Source organism: Delphinapterus leucas, chromosome 12 (assembly GCF_059928025.1).
Source record: "Delphinapterus leucas isolate spDelLeu-1000000601 "Yukka" chromosome 12, BTC_Dleu_Yukka2, whole genome shotgun sequence".
In the NCBI taxonomy this organism is placed as follows: Eukaryota; Metazoa; Chordata; class Mammalia; order Artiodactyla; family Monodontidae; genus Delphinapterus; species Delphinapterus leucas.
The window spans coordinates 82,106,899-82,126,471 of NC_143140.1; the positions used below are offsets into that span (position 1 = coordinate 82,106,899).

The 19,573-nt window shown below is 41.8% G+C and overlaps 1 protein-coding gene across 1 annotated transcript in view; it reads left to right on the top strand.

The window, feature by feature from the left end:
* Positions 1 to 19,573, top strand: part of CCDC170 (coiled-coil domain containing 170) — a 95,326-nt gene that overhangs the window by 71,854 nt on the left and 3,899 nt on the right. Inside the window, 3 exon segments of the mRNA XM_089921681.1 lie at positions 2,175 to 2,375; positions 6,698 to 6,871; positions 9,219 to 9,461. Coding sequence (XP_089777807.1) covers positions 2,175 to 2,375; positions 6,698 to 6,871; positions 9,219 to 9,461 — 618 coding nt within the window.

A 19,573-nucleotide genomic window follows, 5' to 3' on the forward strand; every position in this document is an offset into this window, starting at 1 on the left:
GGTAAGCTCTGCAGCGTGTTGACTGTGGCTAAGTGATCACACAGTTTTCCATCTCTCCAGCTGAGATTTTCTGCATCTGTTAGCTCTTTGGTTTCATTCTCTTTGCCAGGTCAACTGTGAGATAGGAGAACTGTGGAAGGATCTTCAGGTGGAAAGACTTACTTTCTACTGGGAGTCCAATGTGAAAGCACATTTTCAGTTGCACAGAAACGTATCATCCCTTGTACAACATAGTATCATTAGACAGCCCCTTAGGAGCCAGTATCTTGAGGACGTTGTTTGATAGCCCTTGTTCTGTAGGTTACTTTGTATATGGTACTTAATGCATTTCTTGCATTAAGGTCAGACCTACTATTGCACTAAAGGTAGGAAACATGAAATGAGGGCTCTTAAAGCCTCATAGTCTATAATGAAATTATAAATTTCCTTTGGAAATGGAATTCCTTGGATATGATGCTGAGCAGCTTGCCATCAAGTAGCTGATTTCAAACACCCAAAGGAGTATAGAATTAATTGAATTATAGGCCTCGGACCTTGAGAGCCTTAGAAGGACAAAATTAGAGAGTTCAGAGATTAAGTAATTTAACCTTCCTGATTATAGCACTTCAGCCCCCCATAACATTCTTAACAAATGATTGGTCAAATTCTAGCCTTTTCCAGTGACTGGGAACTCCACTGCCTGACATGTGAAGATGCTTAAAATATGAGGTAAAAACAAACCCACAGAATTGCATATATAATATCTCAACTATATTTTAGCAATACATACAAATAAATTATTAAAAATTATTAATAGTTGTTGCCTCTGGGTGGTGGGATCATGGGAATTAGTTTTGCTTATTTACACTTCTGTTTTTGTCCGTAATGAATCTTCTTATACAGTGAGTATGTATCACTTTGAAATTATTGGGGCTGGGGGAAATTCTTTACCTTAGAGTAAGATTCTTTGATTTATACCTTTTGGTCCTCAACTTGAGCTCTGAGGGCAACTCAGAACAAATTCTACTATTCTTCTATATAGTCGCTTTTTAAAATAGTTGAAGACAGCTTGAATGTCTTCTTGCCTTTAAATTTGGTTGTTTGTAGATAGGCAAACAGGAATTTTTTTTTTTAAACCTGAGACTGTAAGCCTGAGACCGTCAAGATATATTAATTTCTGTGAGAATGGTACTGAGTATTATGTAAGTATCTACTACTTTTCCCCTTTCTTCTTCCAAAATAAACCATCAAAGCCAAACAAATTTATCACCTCAAACTTGGTGTTTTTATTAAATTCAGCATTTTCTGAAAATTGGATTTGGCAGAATCAATTAGAGTAATCTCAAAGTGTACTTGAGGTGTTTGGTAAATTTAAGTTCTTGGTTTAAGGGAAGGTCAGGACAGAGAGGGAAACTCCAGGAAAGGATGGAAGCGTTGGGCAAGGTAGGGGGTTGTGTAGAGTTTTGGGTCCTTTAATGGAGAAATAGTGATTTTATGCTTTGGAAGAGGAGGTGGTGATCAGATTTCCTAGCCTTCTTATACTCTGCTATTGACCGTATTTAGAGTCATTATATTAGTGGAATTTTGCCCTTTCAAATGCTGAAACGATGACATTACTCCAAAACTATTCAGCACAGACGCAGTACCACTGCACTTCAGTGCATGAGTAACCAATATGCAATAGAAAGTTCTAAAAAAAGCTTGAAAAAATATCTTTCTGCACTTGAATTCCTGATAATGTCTCAAGGTTACCTATCAAGATTACCTCATTGTATAATCTTAATCTGGTATATGTGGTGAAAGAGTTTCTCTGGAAAACTCAAAGTACTTTGAAAACTCAAAAGTTTTCAAAGTACTTTCTGTCTGAATTCTTTTTCCAACTAAGCTTTGAAACTCCTAAATTAATAGTAGTTTTAGGAGTAAGTGTTTTCCCTAAATACTTCTCGAGGAACCTGTTTAAGGAATTATATAGAAATTAAAAACACCAGTAAAATATTTTATTAGCTAACGAATGTAGATTTATTTCAAGCAGAGGCAAATACAGCTATCCATTACCTATTTTTTTAAGTTAATTGTTGCAAAGAATCTGGAAGCTGGTGTTATAAATAGTTTTGTCCCTTCCGCTAAGCAGTAGATTTTAATACTTTGTTGCATCTGAAACAAGGCTTATCCTTGTTCTGTTTCTTTGTTTCCAGATGGTCTCCCAGCTTGAAGCCCAAATATCTGAGCTTGTTGAACAGTTGGGAAATGAGTCTGGGTTTCACCAGAGAGCTCTACAGAGAGCCCAGAAAGCAGAAAACAAGTTGGAGACTCTTCAGGGTCAGCTGACACACCTGGAGGGAGAGCTGGTCTCTGGAGACATTTTGCGAGACAACTTGAATTTCGAGAAGCAAAAAGTAATAACCTGAGGGCATGTCTGTGGGTGGGAACATCTGCTGCAGTATAAAATTTCACCTGGAAATATTTTGAATTTTGCAATACTTTGGTAGATTGGTTAAGTTCTGAGTTCTGAGTAAATTTCAAGGAACAGTGGATGTTGTTTTGGTGTTCCTTGCTATTGTTTGGAGCTTCCTTGATTCAAGTTAATTAAATTCAACAGGTATTTATTGAACGTCTGTTATATATGAGACTCTGAAGGTTTGGGGGTTAAGGTATAACACGCAGTTCTTGACCATAAAACCTCATGATTCAATAGAGGAGACAGACATTCAAATAATTTGCTGTACTATAAGGCTATAAGTGTTATAATAGATGTATTGATCAACAGAGTGCTCTAGGAGTCCAGTGAAGGGAGTGATAAATTCTGGATGAGGGGAGGATTTTACAGTGGAGGAGATAATCGAGTTCATCTTTGAAGGATAAGTAGGATTTTAGTGGAGAGAAAGAGCAGATACTGTCGGGGAAACAGTTTGAACAAAAGCATGAAAGTTGCAAGTGCATGGTATATTCAGAGAGCCCAGAGTAGCTGTTGCCATGTGGCTGGAACGTGGCATTCTTGGCGAGGCTCTGACAGGCGAGCAGATTGGAATGGCTTGGGTTATGAAGATTGGGTTCTCTTTATTCTGTAGACTATGACGTGTAATAAGTGACTTCTGAACATCACAGTATTTTAGAAAGATCTCATCACTGTGGAACTGGGATTGCAGTGTGGAGAGACTCAGAAACGATAACGGCGACAAGGAAAGTAGAGTGAGAAGAGATGGGGTCTAAGCTTAAGATTTGACCCTGGGAAGACCATTGGTGACATCTGAGTCGCAGTTTTAGTAGAGCGGTGGAGAACAGGAGGGGTGACTAGGAAGAGAAGGGCTAGAGACTTAGACGACTACCAAGGCTGGTGACCAACGAGAAAAGAGGCATGAAGCCAAAGCTATGAAAAACAGGATCAGAGCAAGGTTTTATCGGACAGAATGGCAAGGTACATGTTTGTACCTTGTCACGGGCATCTGTAGGGGAAGAAAAAGAGACAAATGGGCTCAAGAGCATAGGGGCAGAGTTTGGCATGAAAAATACTCTTCAGTTGAAAAATCTGTACTCTGGACACTCATTCATTTTCATCCTCTGTACTTAAAAAAGTTGAGGACGCATCATGCCTGTGTTCAGGGTTGGATATGCAAAGGTGCCTAAGAGGTGTCTGTGAGAAATCCTAGTGTCATGGATGAGATGGGCAAATCAGGGCACAATTAGTACAGTTAGTGCTACAATCGAGATAGGTGTACAATGCGACAGGAATTCAGACAAAGGAGTAATTACTTCTTCCCTATTTCTGTGTGTGAGGAAATGAGCCATATTCACCCAAGTGGTCACATGTGAGAGGGGCCTGAAAGAATGAGTAGGAACTTGGCAGGCAGAAGGGGTGGGGAAGGAATTTGAGGCAGAGGGGACAGCAGGAAGGATGAAGAAATAGAGGGTGACAGGGAGACTGGAACGTGATGCTTGCTGAGGCAGAGGCAGGAGGCAGCTCTCGAGGTGGCAGGAATAACTGAGGTGGGGCAGGCTGACTACGCGAGGCTTTATCCTGTGGGCAATGGAAAGCCACGGGAGGGTTCTGACTAAAAGAAAGGTTTTTCTGCAGGCAGAGTGGCTCTGAGAGTCTAGAGGCAATCCATATTGCACATTGCTGGTCTCTCTGAGAAAATGTTCTCCTCACCTTCTTCTAGAAATAACTATCCCTTCAAGACTCAGCTCCAATGCCACTTCCTCTGGAAGCCTTTCCTCAGAGGCTTAGTTCTTCACGTAACACGTACCTGGCTCTGTCACGGCACTAATCACCCTTTTTGTATCCATGTCTTAATTTGTCTTTTCCAGTCAACTCAGAACTTCTTGAGGCCCGGGGAAATCATTTTTTCTGGATTTTTCCAGGGCTTAGAGCAAGAATCAATAAATATTATTTAAATAATAGAAGAAGCATATCAAAGGCAAGACTTTTAGGTAGATCGTTGTCTCTTCCCGCCTTCACTAGGATGACTCATTAATTTTAATTGAGATTATGCCAGAACAGCTTTCAGTTATGCAATCAAGTTGTGTAAACTGACTCTGCCCATGGTGAATCTTTCATAGATAACTGCCTATAAAATAGTAATAGTAGCCTTACTGCCTAGTAAGGCTAGTAGGTTTGTAAGATTGAAAAGCAAAAGTGTATAGCGATTAAATTTAAATACAGGTAATTGAGGTAAATTTAAATAGTAGGCATGTAAGATTGAAAAGCAAAGGTGTATAGAGATTAAATTTAAATACAGGTAATTGAGGTTTATACGACATAGAATATATTCATGCTAAACTGTGATTCAAATGAACAAAATGTACAGGAATCCTGTCAGCAACCTTAACTTTCTGAGGCTTAGCCAAGGTCCTTGAAAAGGCACTTTCTCTGTGGGGTCTTGGCTCAGTCCTGCCTTAATCCCCTTTGGCCTGCTGTAGATCCTTGAATGCTGAATGGATGGGTCATATGTAGAAATAGAAAGAGAGGCTTTTATACCTTCGCATGAAAGGTACCAACTCTATTTTATTTTAAATACAAACAGTAGCAGTTATTTCACTTTCATCTGCATAGATTAGAAATGAAATAGTCCGTGAGGGGGGCTGACCCAACGTTAAGAAGTGACAAACCGGGGCTTCCCTGGTGGCGCGGTGGTTAAGAATCCGCCTGCCAATGCAGGGGACACAGGTTCAAGCCCTGGTTAGGGAAGATCCCACGTGCTGCAGAGCAACGAGGCCTGTGTGCCACAACTACTGAGCCTGTGCTCTAGAGCCCCCCGAGCCACAACTACTGAAGCCTGCGAGCCACAACTACTGAAGCCCGCATGCCTAGAGCCCGTGCTCTGCAACAAGAGAAGCCACCGCAATGAGAAGCTCACACGCTGCAACGAAGACCCAAGACAGCCAAAAAAAGAAGTGACAAACTGATGATTCAGAGACAAAAACAGCCTGTGGTGGTCCTGTCACACAATACAGCAGCAGTGTCTGTAACGGCTGTGACTTACAGGAGAGATGAAGTTTTACGTATGCTTTTCAACAAAATTGGAAAATATACACTTACAAATAATTTCATTCTGATGACTGAAATATAGATAGCTCTGTGCTTTAAGCTGGCATGCTTTAGTCATCAGGAAATGATACTTTATACTTGTTTAAACATATAATTGCCTAAAAATGCCAGATGGATGAGTTATTGCAATGAGAAGGATCTTTCAAAGATAGAACCCAGATCATGAAATTATGTTATAGAAAGCTCATTGATGGATTTATTTATCCATCAAGCACTTAGTAAGGATTAATATCTGGCATGATGAGATAAGCCACAGAAATCAACGGGAGGAGGATCCTAGGGTAGTTTTGTAACTTTAACCTGTTACAGCTCAATTCCCTGATACAGCTCAATTTTAGAATGTTGTTCCTTTAACTTTGATACATTAAAAACTTTTAAAGACCTTTTTTTTTTTTTTTGCGGTATGCGGGCCTTTCACTGCTGTGGCCTCTCCCATTGTGGAGCACAGGCTCCGGACGCGCAGGCTCAGTGGCCACGGCTCACGGGCCCAGCCGCTCCACGGCATGTGGGATCCTCCCGGACCGGGGCACGAACCCGTGTCCCCTGCATCGGCAGGTGGACTCTCAACCACTGCACCACCAGGGAAGCCCTAAAGACATTTTCTAAAGAATTTTAACTTACGAAAACAAAAATGTTGCCCAAGTTTGTTTGTATGGAGAGCTCTGGTTTCAGTGTGATTTGTAGAAACCAAGAAGTGTAAAATGGCAACCAGCTAATTGGTCAATTTCCACCTTGGAGGCCAGGACCCACTTAGGTGGACAAAATTTCCATGGAAGGTACGTGGATGAGTGGATCACAGGGGCTGGATTAGCCAGTAGATCCCAGGAGCTGCGAGGGTCATGGTAGCAGCAGCATGTACCCAAAGCAGAGAGATTCAGATGCAGTCAGGAGCGTGCCACATTTGTCAGGTGGCAGGGTTAAGAAGAGTGTATAATGTTAGACTGAACATCAAGGCCCCTGAACAGGAGAGTCAAGAGAATTTGGACAAGGAACAGAACATGGAGCGGGCAAGGTGGTTCAAGAATTCATCACCAAGCACTGGAGTCAGGGGCTGGGCTCTGTACTGGAGTTAATGAGAACTACCTGTAAGCTTGGGAGAAACACAAGGATTCTGTGAGATCACCTGTTAACTCTACTTTTGTGTCCCATTTTCATTTTTGTTCTTGGGCTTAGTATCTTAAATTTCTGGATCAGCTTTCAGAGAAGATGAAGTTGGACCAGATGGCTGCTGAACTTGGCTTCGACACGTGTCTGGATGTAGCTTTAGCTCGCACAGAGCAGCTGGTCTGCCTCGAGAGCAGCACAGTCATTGAAAACAAGACGGTCGCCTACAGTTTACAGGGAAAGGTAGGGGATATTGCTGGTGTTGAGAGAGGGAAATTCTGAGAAACTTAAATCTCGAAAAATAATTTATTCCCACCATATTTGCCAGTGTGGCTAGGAAACATATTATACAAATATGTATTTAGAAGCTGAGTCTCTATTTCAGGTCTGAAGGGAAAGTAAGTGTATCATCTAAGGTTATGTTTGACTGTGAATAGCTTAACCAAGTAGAAGTGGGTGTTTTGGGTATTTTTTTCCCTCACATCCATTTCTGGAGTCAAGCAGCTCAGAGTGAGTTGGCAGCTCTACTCTGTAAAGTTTCCAAGGACCCAGGCTCCTTTCAGCTCAGTAATTGCCCATCCCTAGCAGGGTCCTTATTGTCATGGTTCACAGTGGTGCCTAGAACCATTATATCTGTGTTCCGGGCAGAAGGTTAAAAAAGAAAGGGATGAAGAAGAGGGATGCAAAAGAACATGCATGAGCTGTCTTTTAGAGGAGGCTCCCAGAGTTTTCTATGTGAACTTGTGTTTCTATCCCACAGCTAGAATGTGTTCTGATGGCTAAACTTAGCTGCAAGGGAGGCTGGGAACTGTAGCCTTTACTCTGGGTAGCCATTTGTCTAGCTGAAAAAGTCACTGTTTCTATGACTATGGGAGAAGAGGAGAGCTGGGCAACATCCAGCAGTCTCACCTTTATATAAGCTCTCTTGCACTAGAAAGTAGACAGGAGAAGAGTTTACTTTCCACTCACTCAAAGGAAGACTTAGAAACAGTTTAGACTACATAAATGAATGGATGAAACATAAAAACATAATTATTATGTAATTATTGGCATTGGGGAAAGAAAGGGGAAAATACAGATGTGTCCTTAGAATAGTTCTTAGGAGAAAATTCTATGGTAGAATTATCGTGTATAGGCTGCTTAATGAGTCACATCTGGGTTCTCAGTTTGGTTCAACCAAGCTGTGTGACATTGGGCAAATTATATACTTCTCTGTCTGTGTTTCCTCGTATTTAAGATGGGAATGATACCTACCTCATGAAGTTGTTAATAAATAGCATTTTTGCACTCTTGGTTCATAGAAAATGCTGTATTCATATTTGACCTCTTCTCCATTTACTGTATCTTAAGGAATATTTTATAAAAGAAAGCAGACAACCCCTAGTACCATCAGAGACATTAAACTGAGCTACAATTCTTTCTGAAGTTCTAGATAATTGATTTTTCCTCAATACCCAATATTATTCCTTCTTAAGTATTATATAATTATTAAAATGACTAGTGTACAGAACTTACCCTGGTAAATTTGCAGTAGAATGAAATTTGACATGAAGAAGCTCAGGAAAGGGAGTTTAGTTAGAGAAATACTAAAAGCGCCTTGTTAAAAAAGGATGTGGGCATGGACATTGCTGTCACTGTTAGACAAGATATTTAAGCCCTCATTTCAGTAAGCCCTTCACACCTTCAAACACTTTACTAATGCAGAATATATAATTAGGGAAAATGGGATGGTCTTTAGCTCTAACATTCTATAATTCTACACGATTCCAATTCCCAGTGTTCGTAAGAGATGAAAGAGGTTCCTGTACTTAATATTCTACTCACTAATTGTGACATATGAAGCCCAGGAGGATTTTTTTTCTCCTCATAGAGTCCATAATCTTTTTCTAAAAACCATTACGATTTCTTTCATCAAGTTTGACCGTCGATGCTAAGTGCTATTTGCAGACCCTCTTCAGCCTGGTTTGTGGATGGTATAAGGTCTGGCGTATAGTAAAGACACTAATGAAGCAATGCCTTCTTGAAGTCCCTTCTATTTCTAAGATTTTCAATATATAAACAAAGCTTTCCTCAAAATCTCCTTCATATAGCTTACTTTAAAAATATATCAACTCCCATGTTTGGTGCCACTCAACCTGGTTCTAAGTGATTGAAACTAGTCACACTGGGTTTTCGGTACTAATTTACACTTTGTCTTCTTTCAGAAAAGACCAGTAGAAGTACAGTTGCTGTGGGGTGTTGGAGAGGATTTTGTCTGTCTTATTATGTTCTGCTCTTGATAAGCCCATTTTAGTAGTTTTAAAAGTAATTTTACATTTTTATTATGATGCACATAATGTTGGAGGGAATCAGACATTGAAAGCCTGCTCCCTTGTGCATTTTCTGTGGCTCTTTTTGTCTCATACTTTGCAGCTACCAAATTAATTCTTGGAAAAATAGGGATAGAAAAATGCAATCAGGAAAATCTGATGGTTTACAAATTAGTCTTATTGAAGTGTAGATAAAGATCAACATTATCTGAGTAATTCATTTATATTTACTGACTATTCAATGATTTTTTAAAAAAAAATCCCTGTTTGTATTAAACCAGCTAAAGACTCAGAAAGAAAGACTGGAGAGCAAAGAGCTGCACATGAACCTCCTCCGGCAAAAAATAGCCCAGCTGGAGGAGGAGAAGCAGGTGCATTCGGCATCGGCTGTGGAGAGGGACGAGGGCAATGTCACCATCAGGAAGTTGCAGAAGAAGGTGGAGAGGCTGCAGAAGGAGCTGAGTGTGTGTCGAGAATCGAACACTGAGCTCAAAGCCAAACTGGCTGACACCAATGAGCTTAAGGCAAGTGCTCAGCTGCATTTCCTTGTCACTGTCTATGTGTTTCCATAAAAGTTTATGCAAAAGCGTGACAGCCTTAAAAGGGACACACCAGAAAAAAAAAAGCTGAAAATTTCCTCTGATTTTCTAGAGTTGTGAGAAAAATGCAAATATTCCACAGATCAGCAGAGCCGATCAATTTCGTGTCTCTTCAATATTTGAAGTGAAGCCATAGTTGCTGGGTGAAAAGTCAGTCAAAAAGGGGTGATGTGATGTACAGAAAATAAAAACATTTCTTCAAAGTGTGGGTGACTATCATGGTAGGGATCATGTAGGGATTTTTCACATAGGAATTTGCTTAGAGAAAATGAGAAAATGAACAGAAGTGTTCGCTGAGAAGACAGGTGTGGGTTGTGCTGTGCGATGTGTCACACCAAATGGTGAAGAGGGCAGACAGGTTGGGGTGATGTGATTCCTGGATTCGAGGCGTTCGGCTTCTAATGAATACAGAGAAGAACGAAATTAGAACTTGGGATTTAATAAAAATATTTAAATATCACATATGTGTGCCGCTGGCCATAATACATAACTTCATGTACGCATGTCACCCCTGGCAGATACCCGTGTCGTGAAAGCGGGCAACGATGATGTCCTTGCTCTTTGCAGACACGGGCTCTGAAATGGACTTTTGGAATGTTTCTGAATCTGGACACAGACCAGTTGGGAAAAGGAATCTGGAATGAAGCCAGCACTTGAATCTGTATAGCAGGACAATATTTTAGGGCATATTTCCCACTCTATTCTCCCTTCTGAGTCATTAGCTTTTTTCCCCCTGAAGCCCTTTTGGCATCAGGAGGAGGCCACTAGGTAAAGGCTTATTTCCCTAGAGAAGAGGAGGGCAGACTCCACCCAGGGGAGTGGACATACTTGAATGTAAAGGAAGGAGGAGGCTAGGGAAAGCATCTGATAGGGTGCCTGGGTGGGGAGAAAATATCAGAAGTAAGTATCCTGGACACCCCTCTCATACCTTGAGACTGACCTTTGGGGTATGTGTCTGGTGGGTCAGGGAGCACTGATGTGCCCTGATGTCAGCACGCAGTTGCTCCCTCCCTGGCTGGCAGGGGCTCCAGGAGGTGCAGGCGCAGGGGGCCTAGATCGCACCCATGCCCTGGAGCCTGAAGTTCCATTTGCGCTCTTGGGGGATACGGAAGGTAGCTAAAGATGCGCTCAGGAGAGCACACTGTGGGAGCAGGTGGCGGTGGCCTGCTCAAGTGAGGGACACAGCGACTCGCCATCGCAGGTTCCCAGGCAGATGCGCTAAGCCATGATCCCGGCTAAGTGTAGTGAGAGTAGCCGTAGGAGGCCTGGGCCAAGACAACCCTGTGAACTAGAAGTGGTGCTGGGGTGAGAGGAGCCCACACTTCGTGTAGCAGAGAGCGGAAGCGGGAAGAGAGCGGAAGCGGGAGGAGAGCGGAAGCGGGAAGAGAGCGGAAGCGGGAAGAGAGCGGAAGCGGGAAGAGAGCAGAAGCATTCTGTATACAGAATGCTTCTAGGAGATACAGGATGGGGTATTATATGATGTTCAATCCTGAAGTAAAAAATGGGTTCCCTTTAGTTTTTCTTTCAATTCTTTCACCATGAAGGAGACGATCTTAGAGGTTATTATGTCCTAGAACACTTGCTGGTATATATTTTAAACAAAGAATAAGCCTTATGCTCAGTGCTGAGTACCAGCGATAGTACCTACTAATACCGTTTTATTTTATTGTTAATACAGTGTTCGTTTTATTGTTATCTCCCATTTGTGGCACATTCTGTTGAAATCATATAAAATTCCCTTTAAAATCATTAAATTCCTTTAAGTTAAAAAGGTGGCTAAGTTAAAGAAGAAAATGGATCATATAGGTGACATGTGGACAGGTAAACATTGTGGAGGTAGAATGGGAATAACAACTATAGACAGATTGGAGAAGAGAATGAAAATGAGTGATAATTAAATGCAGGAAGCAGGTGAATAGAAACGCTGATTGGCTGCTGCTAACACCGTGATAATTTCCGGGATTTGGAGCACTGGGAGAAGAAACTGGGCAGCGGACAGGGGACAGGGCCAGCTCACACAGGGCCTCGTGTGTCACGCTAGGATGCTTGGACTTTTCATCTGGGTCCTGGGGAGCCACTGGGGAATTTCAAGAAGATGAGTGAAATTGTCAGGAAAGAGACTAAAAAGAAACAGAGATATGAGGAGAGCAAAGGGACTCCAGAATAAGGCTGTGACCAGCAGCATCAAGGGCAGCCGTGAGGTGAAGACCGAATGACTGTTTGCTACACTTGGCCTTGGGACATCTAAGGCTTGAGCGTGTATAATAGCAGATCATGGTGGTAGTGAGTGAAGGCTCTGACAAAAAGCCAAGTTTCAGTAGGCTGAGAAATGACAGAGAAGTAGAAACAAAGATGGCGGCCCAGTCTTCTGGAATACTTGGATGAAAAGGGAAGGAGAGACAGGAAAGTAAATAAAGTTGGCTTGTGTGTTTAATTTGTTGTTTTATTTTGCATAAAGAGATGCACATATTTCTACAGGTAAGGTATAGAAGAGACTGGATTTGACTGACTCAGCAATCACTCAGCCCCTAAACATTTAAGTAGAGTGCAAAGGCTGCCTGCCAGTAAGGAACAGAGATCTCTATAACTCACTAATACAGTAAATGACACCAATGCTAACTAATACAGTAAATGCTAACTTCTTGAATTCATAAGATTTCAACTACAAAACAGCTTTTTATTGTTTTACTTGAGACATATTCGTATTCAAGACAGACTGATGGTATCAATTCTCCATCTTTGTACATCACCTATGCTTGTCCCTGTGTTAATTTTACTATCCATAAAGCAGTATTTCTGACGTTAGCAAAAATGGCCTTCTTGTGTTAGTTTCCTAGGACCGCTGTAACCAAGTACCACGAATAGAGTGGCTTAACACAACAGAAATTTATTCTCTCACAATTCTGGAGTCCAGAAGTCTGAAATCAAGGTGTTGCTAGGGTTGGTTCTTTTTGGAGCATCTGAGGGGAACCATTCCATGCCTTTCTCCTGGCTTCCGGTTGCTGCCTACAATCCTTGGCATACCGCTGCATAATTCTGATCTCTGTCTCCATTTTGATGTCACCTTTCCTTCTGTATGTCTCTCCTTTTCTGTATCTTATATGAATACTCATTATTGGATCTGGGGCCCACCCTAATCCAGGATGATCTCACCTTGAGCTTCTTATCTTTTTTTAAAAAATTTACTTAATTAATTAATTTATTTTTGGCTGCGTTGGGTCTTCGTTGCTGTGCGCGGGTTTTCTCTAGTTGCGGCGAGTGGGGGCTATTCTTGGTTGCGGTGCGTGGGCTTCTCATTGTGGTGGCTTCTCTTGTTGTGGAGCATGGGCTTTAGGCACACGGGCTTCAGTAGTTGTGGCTTGCGGGCTCAGTAGCTATGGCTCGTGGGCTCTAGAGCGCAGGCTCCGTAGTTGTGGCTCACGGGCTTAGTTTCTCCGCGGCACGTGGGATCTTCCTGGACCAGGGCTCGAACCCATGTCGCCTGCATTGGCAGGAAGATTCTTAACCACTGCACCACAATGGAAGCCCCAAGCTTCCTATCTTAATTACACCTGCAAATTGCAAGTAAGACTACATTCCGAGGTTCTGGGTGGACATGTCTTTTGTGGGGTTGGGGGGGCACTCTTACTAAATTAGGCATTAATTTCACCATTTAGAGAGGGTTGATACAAAGTAATAATTTGGACACATTTCTATGTGTTTCGTTTAAAAAACTGAGATATAATTCACATGCTATAAAATACACTTTTTTTTTTTTTGGCTGTGCCGCGTGGCTTGCAGGATCTCAGTTCCACAACCAGGGATTGAACCCAGGCCATGGCAGTGAAAGCCCGGAATCCTAACCACGAGGCCACCAGGGAACTCCCAAAATTCACTCTTTTAAAGTACAAAATTGAGTAGTTTTTAATATATTGACAGGGTTGTGCAGCTATCACCAATCCCTAATTCTGGAACATGTCCATCATCCCCTCACCTCCCAAAACAAAAACAAAAACAGAAAACCTCCATATTCATCCTTTCCCCAAACTCCATAAACTAGTAATCTACTTTCTGTTTCTATGGATCTGCCCAAAGCAACGCTAGTTGCTTTGTAGCCGGCATGGGTTATAAATAGTTTCAGCTGAGTAGATTGAAACACACAATAACAGTGGCTTGGTCAGGAAAGATGTTTACGTCTTTCTCACTGCAAAGAAGCATGGACGTAGTCATTCCACGTTTAGTAGGATAGCTTCATGTTCATCGCTGATCCTGGCTTGTTCTCTCTTTCTGCTTCACCATCCAGCAATAACTTTCCTCCTCAATGCCACCTCTTAGTGCAAGCTAGCTGCTGGCCTCATTCCAGGCACCAGGCCGAAGGAAAGGTGGAAGGACATCCTGTATGCCACTTTCCAGGAACAATACAACACTTCTTAGTCTTCGTTGGCTGTAACTTAGTCCCTGGGGCTCACTTAGATGAAGTCAGCCTAAGAAATGGGTCTTTATTCTGGGAAGTAATAAAAAAAGGAAGAATAGATATTTGGTGGTGAGCTTTCAGCCTGTACCATGTGGCTCAATCTTAGTAGGGAGCTGTGGCCAAAGATTGGTAGTCAGACAACCAAAAACTAGTGGAAAGCCATTATTATCTTCCTTGTAGTCTCTCAAGGAAACACCCAAAGAGGGTAACATTCTTCAGCCACCAGCAAAGCTCTCTTCTGCTTTCTCACTTTCTTGATAATCTCCCACATAAGGTAGCTGCTTCCCATGCTCCTCCCACACTCCAGAACTTTCTCCAATCTGGCCAGTGCGGCCTTTCTTTATATTATTTTCCCCAAACCTACCATCTTGAACTCAGCTCTGATTATGTAGATCCATTGACCTTGAATTGCCCTGAACTTGCCCCACTTTGAATGTGTACATCAAGAAGAACCTGTGAGAAAGAACCTCCTTGGTGCTGCGGAGGGGTTTGGGGTGTGCTCAGCCTGCAGAGTGGAGCGTCTTCCTTTGATTTCTGCTATGGTTCCCTCCTAGTGAAATCTCTGTGGTTCTTTGAGGAGGGGCAAGGTATCATTGGGCGACCCTCCCCCCCTGCTGTCCCACCCCCTTTAGAGAGCCCTCTTGCAGTGCCTGGCTCCCGCAGGGTCCTATTTTCAGTGCGATCTCCTAAAAACCCTCCAGGTGGAGAATTCAGATCCTCTGGCAGATTCAACAGGTCCGATTTTACGTTGAATCACCTCCTCTTTCAGGGTCTTTGGCCCTTATAACACGAGAGAATTGTTCACCAGATTTGAAATGCTTTCCCTCAAGGAGGCAGATGCCAGATATGGTATTCACTGAAAGTGAAGCAGACTCGGAAGCTGGTCCATCCTCGCTGGGGTCTGAGTGGCACATCAGTCTTGTTTATGACCATCTCTGTCCCACTGGGAAAAAATTGTGGGCACAGTCTCTCACTGAACTCTGGGCTGGATCTGATAAGCTCCCGTAGTTGGATTAAGAAACCCATTTGCCTTGGCCCCCTTTCCCCACCCCCCAGCCCCCCACCCTCCCAGCAGTCTCATTTGCTGGATTTGACTTAGGAGGCTGAGGCCTACTTCCTACCGCTGGCTCCCAGTTCGGTCCTGGTGGCTTGGCTTGGAGTCCATTACTTTCTCCCTGACAACAAGAATTCAGGCAGCCCTCAGGATTGTGATAAAGTCTCACATTTTTGAGAAATTCTTGGCTATAAATTTTTCTCATTAGGACTTGATTTATGTGCTTCTAACTCTCCAAGCTGTGTTCCATCTCCTTTGGTAGATGGCCCACTGTAAATGTTTTTGCAATCTGAGTAGAAAGGCTGAATGTATCTCCTCTTCTGTTAATGCAAGGTTTATAATGCAACGTAGCAATCCCAGAAACTTCTTGCTTTGCCCCACGTTTTCTCTGCAGCACTGAGATAATTGGCATGTGAAGGGAATCTTTATGTTTTAAAGGGAGATAACCTTGTTTTAAAATTGATATTGATTTCGCTCATCTAATGTCCCCTATTTGTAAAATATTTGAAAATCTACACAATATATTATTTAGAGCACTTGTTCATATAATTTATAAATAAACGTACATATATATTCAGAATTTTTTACTGATAGGATGCATTATACATGTATCGATCACTCATGGGAAAGCTCCCTTCTCAATTTTTTATTTTGAAAAATTTCAAATCTATAGAATAGTTGCAAGAATAGCATAACAGACATTCTTTTACTTTTCATGTAGATTGTTAACATTTTACTTCCTGTTATATTTTGCCTAATGAGAGAGACAGAGAGACAGAGAGAGGAACCATTTGAGAGTAAGTTGCAGACATCATGACACTTCATCCCTAAATACTTACCCGGTATATCTTAAGAACAAGAGGATTCTTCTGTGTGACCACAGTGCAGTCGTTACACTCAGGAATCTACATTGGGATAATATTCGAATATACTCGTACTAATGTACAGTCCACGTTCAAATATGGGTTTTTTTTTTTTGTTGTTGTTTTTTTTTTTGTTTTTTTTCAAATATGGGTTTTGATAACTTGGAATCCATGAATGATCTCCAAGGTCAGCCCCTGCAGACCTGCACTTCGTGGGCACCATTTGCTTGTCTCAAGTGCTTGCCCTACTGGTGCTGGTTCATTGACGAAAAAGCTGACTCAGAATCCCTTCCCCCAGCTGTTACTGGCATTTTATTTCCTGCATATTTCCCAAGCTACAGCAGTTGTTCTTACACCTTCTGGATTGCGAGCAGCTGTCAGTTTCCCAAGAGATTTCCTCTCTCCTGCATGGAGCCAGTTCAAAAGTTTTGAACTTGTCCAAGAGTGTCTGCCATTGACTTCCTCTCTGCCTGGGAAGGAATTTAATTTCTTAAGAATCTGTGTGTGTGATAGTAGGTAAAAACAAGTTTCCAGTTTAGGTATTTGACTCAAGCTTTCTCAGTTTAGTGACATTACCCAGACAGTATAAATCTGATTTTCCATCTGGACATCCATATCCCAAGCAGGCACCTTTCCTCCATATCATGTCATACTTCCAATCTTAGAATAGTCTACCATTCCTCTGACTTTCCAGAAGTGTTGGAGGACCCTTCAGAGTTTAGGTCAGGTCAGCTTGTGCTCCTTACGCCATAATTCTGGAGCTCAGTCTCCATGAAGATGAGCTCTAACCCCGAGACTCTGTCAAGATTTTAATCTCTGACAGTAGCCTCCAAATGTAGTCTGGGTAAATTGCAACAATCTCAGAATCCTTCATCAATAAATAATCAGCAGTCCAGAAACTAAATGCTAATGTTGCTTTATTATTGTTACTCGAAACAAAAAGGAAAAAAGAAAAAGGAGGATTTCATTCATCAAGAGTAGCAATATTTTAAAGCGTCTTTTCCATTGTTTTCTCTCTCTCTTGTTTCCTTGCTGCATGACACCTATATCTCCTCACAAGTCCCTCTTCCATCATCCCAAGTTTCTTCCAGAAACACTTCCTGCAGCCTAGTTGACAGAGACTCTTTCTTCCCACTCCTCTCTCAGCTTTTTATCGGGTAGATCAATTTAGTCTCTCAGACTTTCTTCTTCCCCAACACACTCCCCGTTACTCAGATTTGCCCTGGGAACAACAGGATGGGAGTAGATGCAGCAAGAAAGCGTCTTTCTTTCTTAGGAAAGAAGGGATAAAATGAAAGGGGAAGGGAGAAATCAGCAAACGCTCATTATTTGGTATCTTTTTATTACTTTCAGATGTAACCTCTAAATGATTTTCAACAAAATTAAAACACAAATTTATGCTTTTTCTTTGAGAATATGCCTGTAGGCCTTGTCTGAACTGTTAGGAGGCTCAGAACTAAATTCAGAGCTCTGCTGGTATTGGCGCTTTGTCCATCCCACGTGTACTTCTTTATTTCAAAGTAATTTCTTTTGATGCATTTAAAGGCTTCTTTGTAAATGTACTTTCCAATAACAACTTTATCAAGATAAATTCACATATAATAAAACTTACCCTTTTAAAAGCGTACAATTCAGTATTTTTAGTATATTAACAGAGTTTTATAAACATCACTGCTATCTAATTTCAGAACATTTTCATTACCTGAAAAAGAAATGGGGAACAGTTACTCCCCATTTTCTACTCCCACCAACCCCTGGCCTTTTCTGGATCTCTCATATAAATGGAATCATATAATAAGTGGTCTTTTGTGACTGAGTTACTTCCCCTAACACAATGTTTTCAAGGTTCATCCACGTTGTAACATGCATCAGTACTACGTTCCTTTTTATTGCTGAGTCATACTCTACTGCATGGATATAGTATCTGCTCGTCCATTGATGGACACGTAGGCTGTCTTCACTTCTTGGTGATTATGAATAGTGCTGCTACGAACATTCTTGTGAAGGTTTTGTGTGGACGTAAGTTTTTAGTTCTCATGCATATATGCACTTTGGAGTGGAATTGCTGGGTCATAAGTCAACTCTATGTTTACAATTTGAAAACTGGCCAACTTATTCACAGCAGTCACACCACTTTGCATTCTCACCAGCAGTATAGGAGGGTTCCAATTTCCCCGCTTCTTCACCAACACTTGTTACTGCCTATCTTTTTGGTTATAGTCATCCAGTGGATAAGTGAGTGGTAGCTCATTCATATTTATTTTGAATGGTCAGTTAAAAAATTTTGTGCCTAATTATGTAAAACTACCTCAAATTCTTTTTTTAAAAAAACTGTGGTACAATATACAGAACATAAAATTTTACCATTTTTAACCATTTTTACATGTACAGTTCAGTGGCATTAAGTACATTCGCACTGTTGTGCAACCATCACCCCCATCCATTTCCAGAACTTTGTCATCATCTTAAACTGAAACTCTGTGCCCATTAAACAAGAGCTCCCCATTCCCTCAGCTCCTGGTAACTCCTATTCCACATTGTAGCTCTATGAATTAGCCTACGCCAGGTAACTCACAGAAGTGGAATTATACAATATTTGTCTTTTTGTGTCTGGCTTATTTCACTTATAGTGATGTCTTCACAGTTCATCCATGCTATAGTATGTATCAGAGCTTCATTCCTTTGACTCAAATTCTTTTTGTCGGCAGATCTGGTATAATTTTAAATACTAAACTAATAAAGCAAATGTGCCTCATACTTGAGGATGCTCTGTTTTGGCTTTAAGATCCTGGGATAGCTTCTGAGAGAGAGGTGCCACCCTTGCCTCCTGCCTGCAGTGAATGCTGTAGCTACCCCCCAGTTCCCATATACGTATTGGTAAAGTCAGAAGACATTTTTTCAGAAAAAGTGCTGATTTCCCTCACAGCACTGATGACTTGCCACGGAGATTTTAAGTGGGGCTTCCTTGTGGTAAATCACCAAATGAGGAGACATTTTGCTCTTTCTAATGTTTGTATACCAGGGATGACCCCTTGGCAGGGGTAAAAAGTGCAAGTTGCTTTCTCTATGGAGCTCGGTAGAGTCTATGTGTGAGTACCACAGACTTTGTTTTAATATTTAACCCCTGAATCATGCTATCTACCATTTCATCTCATCAATCTTCCACATAATGATACTCTAATATTTGCTCATAAATTATAACTGCTTTAAGACATGTTCGTCCAGTCTGTATGCTTAGCAGAGTCTGTATAATTGGGTTGGATTCCATTCTTCATTCATGAAAGGAGTTGTTAAATGAATTTCATTGACCTAAAAAATTTTATTATTTATTTTATTATTTTTGGCTGTGTTGGGTCTTCGTTGCTGCGCGTGGGCTTTCTCTAGTTGCGGCGAGCGGGAGCCACTCTTTGCTGGAGCGCGTGGGCGGGCCTCTCACTGCAGTGGCCTCTCTTGTTGCGGAGCATGGGCTCTAGGTGCACGGCTTCAGTAGTTGTGGCTCGGGGGCTCTAGAGCGCAGGCTCAGTTGTTGTGGCACACGAGCCCTGTTGCTCCGCGACATGTGGGATCTTCCCGGAGCAGGGATCTAACCCGTGTCCCCTGCGTTGGCAGGCGGACTCCCAACCACTGTGCCACCAGGAAGTCCCCACTGACTTCTGATTTGTCTTGT